The sequence below is a fragment of the Electrona antarctica genome (assembly GCF_951216825.1).
Source record: "Electrona antarctica genome assembly, chromosome: 7".
Taxonomy (NCBI): domain Eukaryota; kingdom Metazoa; phylum Chordata; class Actinopteri; order Myctophiformes; family Myctophidae; genus Electrona; species Electrona antarctica.
The window spans coordinates 26,252,007-26,264,205 of record NC_136812.1 but is presented as its reverse complement, the minus strand read 5'-3'; the positions used below and the strand labels follow the sequence as shown (position 1 = coordinate 26,264,205).

At 43.3% G+C, this 12,199-nt stretch overlaps 1 protein-coding gene across 1 annotated transcript; it reads right to left on the bottom strand.

The window, feature by feature from the left end:
• Window positions 1–1,228: 1,228 nt before the first annotated feature.
• Window positions 1,229–9,857, bottom strand: LOC306926184 (protein ABHD8-like; the record flags this gene model as incomplete). Its single annotated transcript, XM_079505447.1, has 5 exons — window positions 9,785–9,857; window positions 3,508–4,308; window positions 2,529–2,699; window positions 1,876–2,092; window positions 1,229–1,453 (listed from the first exon to the last, which is right to left on the bottom strand). The coding sequence occupies exons 2-5, from the start codon at window positions 4,296–4,298 to the stop codon at window positions 1,229–1,231; spliced, it is 1,404 nt and encodes a 467-aa protein (XP_079361573.1). The 5' UTR covers window positions 4,299–4,308; window positions 9,785–9,857.
• Window positions 9,858–12,199: the final 2,342 nt, after the last annotated feature.

The window sequence follows — 12,199 nt, the reverse complement described above, 5'->3', positions numbered from 1 at the left end:
TCATGTTCCCTCTCTGAAAAACTAGTTTAAATTGGTAAAAATCATCACAGTTAGCCTGCAAATACAAGGTATTAGATGAGGTAGTGCAACCCTTTCACGCTTCTCAATTGATTCAATGAAGTCCATCACCACTGAACATTGCTGTTCAAGCACCACTGATTTGCCATGCACATATTATAATCTCTGTTATGTCTTGGCTGTCATAGATGCCAGCAGCACCCCAATTATTGTAGTACATCTAAATAAATTATTAAATATTTTTTTAATGTTTTTACATTTTAAACATATATTATATGACATTTCTGCTAACCACAAATACTGCATAATATGAATTTAATTCATAAACTTGAATAGAAAGCTGCATTGTGCAATATGCTGCTCGTAATGATGGCTGACTCGGCTCGCTCGGGTACACCATACGAGTCTCAAGGCCTTGCAGTTTGCGCAAGCCAAAAACAGATGCTTCCTTTTCCCCAACCATGCTTGGAAAAACAATTTAGCAATATATAAAAAAGTATTGTTTAAGACCATTTAACAGGCCTGTTCCTAAAATACTATAATCTTCTTAAAATACTTTACTTTTAACACCTTGCCTCTCCATAACTCCTTTATGTGTGTTTCTGTGTTGGTTTTAAGTCAAAACATTAGCACTGTATTCCTCAGTACTACAGGAGGCCCTCACTTGTATGTGCTTTTGAAAACCACACACAGGCAGCTTTTTTAGTAGGATGAATGAGAGACCATGTTACTGCTCATTTGAAATCCCCCGTGACTGCTCCATTTGGACCCCCCTTCCCCCGTTTCTGACCCTTCCTTGGTCACACATCACCTCAAGGCACAGCCGTGGGCATATCTGCCATGGAGAACCTCAAGCATCCTCATGGGAAAAAAATATGATTGGTGCCCATTTTGATCTGTCCATCTTTGTAACAAAGACGAGACGTCCTCGACTCCAGACACCACATTTCACATCCACATTTTCTAGACAGCTAGACCAGTTCAGGAGCAAGTTCAGAGACTGGCAAATCTGGTCCACCCCATACGGTTACAGTAGTTCAGGACCACCTCAGTTCAACTGTTTTGAGTTCCAGAAGAGGCACACATGGATATGGTGTCATGGCCAGCCATGACTGTTCTATGCTCTGGAATCCTCAGGTCTGATCACAGTCAATGTGCAGTGAGAGCATCTTTGACTGCCTATTGTCATACATGCTGCCATTTGAGGAGGTTACTGAGCAGTTAAAGGTCGGACTGTTGCTGTTTCAGGTGCCACATTGGTAGTGTCAGGTTGGGCTTTCGCAGTCTCTGGACGGGCTTTGGGTTCTTTCTTGGACGGGATTTCGGGCTCCCAGAGGAGGAACTCATGTAGAAGTGTGTTGACTGTCTCTGGACATTCCATCATAATCATGTGGCTGCCTTCATCTAGTACCTTTAGGAAAGCCAAGAGAAGAATCTGACAGAAAACAAACAAAAATGAGTTTGAATTTACGACACAGTTGTAAACAGGGTAATAATTTCTATTTACAACTGCCAATCTTTTTCATTCGCTTTATCAATCGCTACTGTATCTCTGTTAAAAGTAAGATTGTCAAACTGCAATACCTTTGTTAACTTTGCCCTAAATAATCATCTATCAGGAGACAGACAAGGAGATGGACACAGTTATACAGGAGAGGAATGAGGAGGCAGGTATAGAACAGGAATTTGCTTTCATAGCAACAGTGCTTCCCTGTCAAACATGGACACGGTAATCAATCCATGGATGCCTCTGTGATGCGATTATTAGAAATGAATTGGCATTGGTTATATGGTGTCCATAGCAAAAAGCATGGTCAGCATGATCACTTTGTATCTAGCTGATAATGCTGTCCTCACCTCAGCCATGCGCTGGTCCTCTTCCACAGGGACAAACTTGTCGTGCATGCCATGTACCAGCAGAACGGGGACTGTAAGTTCAGCATGGTACAGCTCATCCCCCTCAGGCCAGTACTGACCACTCATCATGGCACGCAGCACAAACGATGACACGTTGAAGGCGTTGTTCTCTTTCAGCAGCTGCTTCTCTCTGGCACCCTGGCGGGCAAAACCAGCCCTATCGAAGGTCCACAAGAGTCCACAAGATGCACATTAGGGCCGGTAAATTCATATTCCAATTTCAAAGATTCGTCGAATATGGGGGGAAAACATATTTGAATATAAAGAAATATATTTGATAATTTTTTTTTTTAAGATATATTTTTTTGACAGGTTGAAAGACTGACAGGAAATGGGGGGGGAGACACGCGGCAAAGGCCGTCGGGATTGGGAATCGAACCCGCGGCACGCCGTCAGGCTGGCTCGGCAGCCTGGCTCGGCAGCCTAGGTGCCCAGACGGTTGAGCTAACCGCCTGGGCCATATTTGATCATTTTGATTATTATTATTTATGTTTATTTGACAGGGACATGGACAGGGACATGAAATAATTTGTGCACGCATGAACACATACATTTTTGTACACACAAAGTCAATCACACAGAGTTAGTCATACTTAAGGAAGCTCCAGGCTAGTAGAGGGGAGAGGCAGTTCAGTACACAGATGGGCAGGTTAAAGATGGAACAGAGACTGGGCTCCAAAGCTGTGGGGCCTCCCCCGTTGATCATAATCATCTTATGGATCTGGTCTGGGTACTCATGGGCCAGGAAAGTACAGAATGACACACTGTAGGAGGAGAATAAAATAAAACTTCACTGGCCTGGGTGTCAATGAAGTCAGAGGAATCAGGATTTGTTGTACTTTTGTCTACAATGTAATAACTTAGAAACAATGTTGACAGTGGCTGTAATGGAACTTTCCTCAAACAACGTTCTTGTTCTCAACACACTGCATCAAAGTAGTGTCAGTAATTAAACTTAAAGCGATAATCATTTAGTTTAGTCTATGAGCATTGTATATGTTAAATTCCAGGAATTTGTTTGTCTGTATGACTGTCCTTTACATATCTTGAGAATCTGCTCGATTTCAAACTTTGCGAACACCAGGTATATTATTGATTTCTTAATGAAGTGCAGTGTCGAGGGTGAAGTCGATCGAATGGGCTCCAAAGGGGCACATGTTCTGAATAGGCACTGCACTTTGACATTCAGTAAAACCAGAATGTCAAACACCCCCCTGGGGCCTTGTCCTTTCATCTGTCACTGTCATCAGGTCAAGGGAGTGAATGTGATTGCCCCACCTCTTTACCCCCCCCCCCCCCCTTTGTTTTCTAAATGTATGTCTATTCCAACATGTACCCAGATTGAATTATGTTTGAGATATATCATTGCTGATGTCATTGTTGTGTTTTGAATGAATGTATGGGACCCGAATGGAAACAAGACCACTTCGGCGCTATCCTTTTGGACCATTTGTGCTTGACTGTACCCCGGTACTGTTTGCATTTTATTGTCTAATAAAATTATCAATCAATCAATCCTTTAGCTCTGTCTTTGTGAGCCACTGTGCATGTGGATAGTGTCATCTGATTTACCCATAAGAGTGTCCAATGAGAATATTCCTCTTGCGTGCATATCTCTTGAAAACGAGTCGTATATCCTCAGCAAGGGCATAGAATGTATATGCTGCAACTATATGTGGTGCTGAGCTGGCACCATGTCCAGCCAGGTCCGGGGCAATGACCTCATAGCCCAGCCGAGAGAAAAAGTCCAGTTGGTTGCCCCAGATGTCCAGAGAGCCCCCCACACCGTGGATGAAGAATAACACCAAGTCTGCGTGCGTCCCTTTACAGGACGTTATCTTCCTCTCGCAGTCGATCACCACCGTGCGCTTGGGCTTCCATCTGCGTCTCCTGGGTTGCTGAGGCTGGTCAGGCTGTCCAGGAGCTGCTGTCATTCCTTCTTCTGCGTCAAGCGCCACATCCGTCCGAGCGTCACATTTGGTCTCATTGATGGTGACAGGTGGCATGGAGCCGCTGTTGCCGGACTGCTCTGCCTCTGCGTCTCTCGTGCTGTTGGGCTCTATATCTCCGTTCTGGCAGTTTTCCATCTCTGGCTTTTCTCTGTCTCCCAGGTTTTCTATCAGCATTTGCCCATTGCGGTAAATTGTGATCTTGCGTTTACAGCTCATGCTGCCTGCCTGCGTGCTGGGCACCTCGACCACAGGGCGGTCAGGGATGATGTGTCGGATACGCAGAATCCGGCCTGGTTTGAGTTCCACAAACTCATAGCCATCTGCTGGTTCTGAGGTCTCTATGGGAACCACAATGTTGTCTGCTTTTCTAGTCAGGCAGCAGAAAAGATAATCCATGAAGCTGGTCAGCATGGCTGCTGCTCTGTTGGAATACACACCATGCACGCACGCACGCACGCAAGCACGCACGCAAGCATGTACGCACGCACGCACGCACGCACACACACACGCACGCACGCACACACACACACACACACACACACACACACACACACACACACGCACGCACGCACGCACGCACACACACACACACACACACACACACACACACACACACACACACACACACACACACACAAATAATTAATAATTAATTCCATAATCATAACTGCACAATGACAAAGAAAGGTGCATGCAGAAACATCCATTTAAGAATACAGAAACATTCATTTAAGAATACACACACACACACACACACACACACACACACACACACACACGGGTACAAGAGCCAACTAAATATAACTATACACCCTCTTTTGCAGCACAGACCAAGTAGTCTATCCGAGTTAAGTGTGTACTCTGCACTACATGGAAGGATAATGGACCGGTACTGGTATTTCTCAGAAAACAATGACTGATAATGTTGAGTTCATGTACTTGTCTTCATATAAATAGCTTGTAAATGACACACAGGTTTTTAAAATAGTGAAGGCCTGTTTAACCCTTTAGTAATTTAGCTTGTTGTATATTTCAATGTCACACAAGTTTGTTACTCATGCCACTTGAGATAGGATCCGACAGGAAGCACGCACATCTCAAGACATTCTGCAGGTGCTGGTCAAAAATATACGTACAATGAAAAAGGTATGGATTGTCCGCACACTGAGTTGTAGCTCCCAGGAAGATTTATTTATTTGTTATGGTAACAAATAAATAAATCTTCCTGGGAGCTACAACTCAGTGTGCGGACATCCATTCCTTTTTCATTACTCATGCCACTTGAATCATAGCGTCCCTATTTTGGAATCAAACAATCGAAGCAATCGAACCAGGAACCTTTCATTTCCCAAGCAGGCACTTGTTTTGTGTTCACTGTATTCTGTGTTCTTGAGGCCCGCAAAATCCATGAATTACAGTACATGTTAACCTTAACCACAGCTACTTTCTGTCTGGCTGAGTGGTGACATCGTTTACCAAGTCAAGGAGGCTATTAATAGAAGGGGCCAGTAGATCCTTCTCTTAAATCCGGCAAGCATGTGCTCACACTGTCCAAGCCTCTATTCCATGTTCTATTGATCCCACAGAGACCCAAAGACATGCACCAGGGTGAATCCCACAGGGACCCAAAGACATGCACCAGGGTGAATCACACAGGGACCCAAAGACATGCACCAGGGTGAATCACACAGGAACCCAAAGACATGCACCAGGGTGAATCACACAGGGACCCAAAGACATGCACCAGGGTGAATCACACAGGACCCAAAGACATGCACCAGGGTGAATCACACAGGACCCAAAGACATGCACCAGGGTGAATCACACAGGACCCAAAGACATGCACCAGGGTGAATCACACAGGAAGACATGCACCAGGGTGAATCACACAGGGACCCAAAGACATGCACCAGGGTGAATCACACAGGAACCCAAAGACATGCACCAGGGTGAATCACACAGGGACCCAAAGACATGCACCAGGGTGAATCACACAGGAAGACATGCACCAGGGTGAATCACACAGGGACCCAAAGACATGCACCAGGGTGACTCACACAGGGACCCAAATACATGCACCAGGGTGACTCACACAGGGACCCAAAGACATGCACCAGGGTGAATCACACAGGAAGACATGCACCAGGGTGAATCACACAGGGACCCAAAGACATGCACCAGGGTGACTCACACAGGGACCCAAAGACATGCACCAGGGTGACTCACACAGGGACCCAAAGACATGCACCAGGGTGACTCACACAGGGACCCAAAGACATGCACCAGGGTGAATCACACAGGAAGACATGCACCAGGGTGAATCACACAGGACCCAAAGACATGCACCAGGGTGAATCACACAGGAACAAAAGACATGCACCAGGGTGAATCACACAGGAAGACATGCACCAGGGTGAATCACACAGGAACAAAAGACATGCACCAGGGTGAATCACACAGGAAGACATGCACCAGGGTGACTCACACAGGGACCCAAAGACATGCACCAGGGTGACTCACACAGGGACCCAAAGACATGCACCAGGGTGACTCACACAGGGACCCAAAGACATGCACCAGGGTGAATCACACAGGAACAAAAGACTCATCCATTGTTTAGCCATAATGGTTATAGGAAGATTTATGCTGAAGGTCAAGAAATAGAGAATGCTCTCAAACAGAGAGCACACGCACGTGTGCACGCACACGCGCACACACGCGCGCGCACACACACACACACACACACACACACACACACACACACACACACACACACACACACACACACACACACAGTCTTGCTGAACAAAATCTACCTGCACGATTCTTCATGCACCCAAAAACATGCCTAATGTGTGTAATTGTTGCCGTAGTAAATTATATCAATATTACAAGGACATAATAACTCTGTTCTTATTTTTGTACCACTGTCCTTGCCTGATTTGCCACTGTGTTATGCTCTTTGCTATTGTCCTATTGTTTTAACTGCATGCCTGTTTTAATGCTGTTTTTGTTTTGCTTATGTTTTTGTTATTTTTTCTGCTCTGTAAAGCACGTTGAGCTGCATTTATGTATGAAAGGTGCTATATAAATAAAGTGTATTATTATTATTATTATTATTATTATCATTAGTAGTAGTATTATTAATATTAATATTGAGACAATATTGTATTAGCATAAGCGAGGATAACAGCCTCACCCTCAATACTTATTTCCAAACATACATAGCTTAATAATCAAAAAGACAAAGTAGTCATAACTCATGCCAGGTATAGCTTTTTTAGTTTGTTATCAGCACTGATAGTGGCTATGTGAATGTCTCTGGGTATTATCCTACCTTCCTGCTGCTCCCTCTCTACACAGAGGGATTATACCTCTCTCTCTCTCTCTCTCTCTCTCTGACCTGAGATCTACGTACTGTATCACAAGCTGTCTCTCTTGAAAGAAACAATATCAGTGCATTAGCGTTGTCCTTTTGAATAGAGCTTTTGTGAACTTGGATGGATAAATAAATACTGTAAATACATACATACTTAGGCATACTGTACATACTACATACATAATAATTTCCTAATTAATTTTAATAAACTGTGATACATACTTAATGCTTACTTATCCAGCTGATGTAAACATGGTTTTGAAATTCTAGTTTCCCTGGATGACTATCTGTGCCCTGTGTCTGTACTCATATCTGTACTCAGTGTACTGTGATTTGCTGGTATTTCTATGTTTTAGCTTTACAGTGTATTTAGCTTTTAACTTTATGTACATCACTTTGTAAACACTGCTGTGAAATGTGCTATATAAATAAAGTGGATTGGATAGTTGCACATATTTTGCCCACACAGAAATGTTGTGTGGTAGGGGGTAGGATTTTTAAAAATGAGGCAAGGGGCAAGCCACTGATTGCAGTAGGCAAATAATTTGAATTATGCTTTGTGTGCATTCTCTTTGTATGCCTGTACCTGTGCCTTTCATCCAAAAAATGAAATAAAAATGTATTTAAAAAAAGAAAGAAATGTTGTGTGGTGGTGGTGGTGACTGGTGGTGAGTATGTTTTGACTGCAGCAGTATCAGCTGGGCAGTTTGATTACTTTGATATTACGGAGGGTAACACATTCACATCTAATGAATACATGAAAGTTACATAGAAAGTTATTTACATATGCAAATCCAAAGGATTGTGCACAAGGACTTGTAGTTGCGCCACCAAGGGGATGGCCAGAGAAATTCAGGTTTACAATGTTAAAACATATACTTTAGTTTAAAATGTATATATTAGCAAAACTATACATTTTTGGACAAAACTATACACTTTTTGAATCTTCAGAGCAGGAGGAATCCAAAGATTCTTGTTTGCATTTGCATGGATACCTGCATGGCCGCCATATTGAATGTGGATTTGACCATAGATATATATAAACACTAGATGGCTCAAGGCGGAGTTTCTGACGTCGTTCACCCGGCAGCCATCTTACTTCGGGGATACAGTACAGTATGTTCAATGGCAGCTCAAACAGAAACAGTCATAACTCGCTCAAATCTTGACGGATTTACAAACGGGTTGGTTTATTACAAACGTTGTCAACGTGGCTATGATTCAGGACGCTTATCTGCTTAATTTATGTTTTTTATATGAACGTCGTATAAAAGCATATAAGTATGCGGACGTCTCTGACGTTTATAACAAACCAAACCGTTTGAAAATCGGTTGAAAATTGAGCAAGTTATGGTCATTTAAGAGTACATGCCCCATAGACACAATGTTATGTGTCCCGAGGTAAGATGGCCGCCACGTAACGACGTCGCTCTCCATTGGCCAACAGCGCGGGTGAGCTATCTAGTGTTTATATATATCTATGGATTTGACTGCCTAGATTTCATTAACCTTTGAAGAACCACCGCGCCGACATCATCGTTCCTTTTCATGAAAATCCGCTTTAAATGTGTTATCCTTTGTCATAGTGTTGAAAAATAATACCGGTAATAATAAGTGGCGATCAACAACAACAGATCGGAGGAGGAACGCGTCCGCTGCATGCCACCGCCGCCGTTGGGTTGGAATGCATTGGGCCTCAATTTCCCCGAACCCTTTGCATGCCAGGGCACGCACGCGCGCGCGCGCGCGCACACACACACACACACACACACACACACACACACACATCTGTCATTTTTTGCTCTGAGATTCTCCATGAATGTTATATAATTTCAATTTGGCCTCATGGTTGTTTAGGTATAGGGGGATTGCTCTTGGTGTCCAGAAAAGAGCATTAGAAAGAAAGTTAAGGCTAGTACGCTAGAGTCTATCCAATTATAGTTGACATGTCAACAATCACCAAGCCAGGCATTCTACCTACATGGCTAATAGTTGCACAAAATGCATTTCTGAGGGGTTATTAATGATCATTCTAACTGTGTACTTTTGCACATTTTGTTTTGTGATCATAGTTCCAGGCAGGGTGTAAGTAAAGTATAATAGCCTAATCATGGATCCATGGAAGTAGGAAAGTAGCCTGCTAATCAATAGCCTAATAATGAATCAAACATTTAACACCGAAATAAATTGGTGACTAGTTTGAGTTATTTGTGCCATTTCTAGTTGTTTATATCTGTCAGTGTTTAGGTGAGGTAAAGCCCATAGTTCCCGCAGACAACACAAAGCGTGCGCGCTTTAGGCTGAATAGGGGAGTAAAAAAAAGCTGAGTATACAAGAGTGGTCTGGCGCAGGCTACTAGAATGTTTACCCTTTTGTCTATCTGTAGCCTAGTAAATTACATTTCATTTAAGAGTTTCTTAGTGACTTAGTTCTCCATGTGCAAGAGCCTACCACATAAACATACCAGGCCTTATGCCCCGTAAAGTAGCTAATAATATGCCAATGTGACAATCCTTACCTTAATATTTCAAGAATCCCTGTGAGATTACACGAGTGTTTTCTTATAATAAAGCATCGGTCAAGCAGGCGAGCTGTCCTGCTAATCTGTTGCAGACAGTCAATCCAATAATCTAATTGTATCTGGATCCTGCTGCTGGCCTGTTCGAAGCCTCAACATGACCGCGGTGCTATGCATCGGGTCGTTCAGCACTTTTAAAGTAGCCCTACACTGCCTACAGGCTACAGGTACAGCAACAGTTTGTAGCATATCTGTAAAATTTTGCAGCATTGGGGCGTCTGGACAGCACGCGTAAAGTCTCCATCCGCAGTGTTCCGCACGTGGGACGGAGTAGGCTAGGCTCTTTAATCCCACAAATGCACACTGTAACCTACGCACCCGCGCTCCACTATCTGAAACTGTATCGTGTGTGTGTGTGTGTGTGTGTGTGTGTGTGTCATGTACATGCGTCCGTGCGCGTGTGCGTGTGAGATATGCACGCACAGAACTTGCACCACACTACACTTGTGCTGTCACTGCAAATCAGAACATGTATTGAACATACAATTCCATCACAGACTCACAGAGTAGACATAGGCTGTGTAAACTGTGCCCCAAAATTGATTGCATACACAAGTTTCAGTTTCAGGAACATTCGGCCAGGTAGGCTATGGGACACATAGGAGCATGTCAGCATGATCAGGGGAACTCCCCCTTGTGATGCACATGCACAGCATACTCAATAGCCGAATTCATAGCTGAATTCTGTAATATGGTACCAAGTCTTTATCATATAATAGGCTATAATTAGCCTAGTGAGTGAAATTTAGGTAGATATATTTCTATTCAAGTCATTCATTTTTTACATTTATGTTGTAGCATATGACTATGCTATTGCTGTAACATTTTGTAACCATGAAAAAAGTTTGAGTTTATCCAAGCTCCCATACTCCTCATAGGGTGCTGAATCTGCTGATGCAGTTGTCGTGGCTTTTGTTGCTTGGTAACTGTTCCAAGGGAGGTATTGGATGAAGGAGGGTTAAGGTTAAGGGACCACTAGCCTATACCAGGCTAGTGAAGCCACCTGGGAAAATGCGGCAAATGTGGGAAGGCATAAGGCACCCAAGATTTTGAGAAACCCTATAGGCAATGTTTTTCATATTCTTTAGAATCTAAGGTCTATGAAATGGATTCTTTATAGTAAAAATCACATTTGTGTGAAGTGAGGGGCGCTCTTATCATCTTTTGGCCAGCCAATCATCAGCCAATCTTTGTGTTCACACAAACCCTCAAAGCTGGGGGGCTAGCGTCCCTCAAAAAGATATAGGCCTACCTATATTTCACTGTAAATGTAGGCATATTAACATATAGGCTACTGTGACACACCCCATAAATTAGCAATGTGGATCATGGACTGCATATGGTCAGCATGTGGCATCAGTCATCTATGTCACTCATCATGATGTATCCATGATGTATGATGCAACATTTTGGCAAGGTTTCAGTCCGACCAAAGCCCCATTCATTCCATATAGTCCTGTTGGAGATAATTCTGTGGCAGTTTGAACACAAAACTTGGCACTGATCAATCAGTCCAACAGTCAGTTTGCCAGATTAACTCTAGTCTAGACACACATGCCGATAAAACAGAACTGATCCATGGCTAGACTGCTGTGGAAGGAGTTGAAGGAAAATAACCACAATTTCTTCTGTGTTTTAAATTGAACTATCACTCTGTGTCCAGCACCAGTAACGAACTGGATGTGTGCAGGTTCAACCCACTTGTTTTGAACTAGACTACTGTGTGGAGCCATATAGCCATGCTGTAAAAAAGGGGAAATACAGTGAGGCCTCATGTGACACCTGAGCTATAATTTAACTGTGTAAAGTAAGGTCTGATCCCAACAGGTGTGTGACAGTGGACAGTACCCATTTAAAAAACAGTTCGGTGGCAGCATGATTTCATTTTCATCCCTGTTTGGATCCAATAAACTCATGGACCGTTTATTTTTCTTCCTCTTTCCTTTTTTATCATTAGGTTAGGAAGTTATACAAAACTTTAGAGCTCTGAAGACGGTCCTCTACTCTGCCTTTTGCATGGTGCAGCTGCTTCGGGCATAGCTGAGAGATGAGATGATCCACCTGACTCTGCCACAGGTGATGCCCATGAGTGCTCTTGACTGAGCAGCAGCATACTGACTGTCTTCACTCTTAGACTGATTCTTTTGACTGCACCCCAGTCCCCAGAGACGGGACCTTGATCTCATATATACACCAGGGGTGCCCACACTTTTTTGACTTGAGAGCTACTTTCAAAATGACCAGCTTCAACAAGATCTACCTACCCAAAAATTGTTATCCCTTTGCTGAAAATGTTAAAAAATAAAAAATAAAGTACCTGAGGCAGGCTGAGGGGGCTTTGAAATAGTGGTGCTG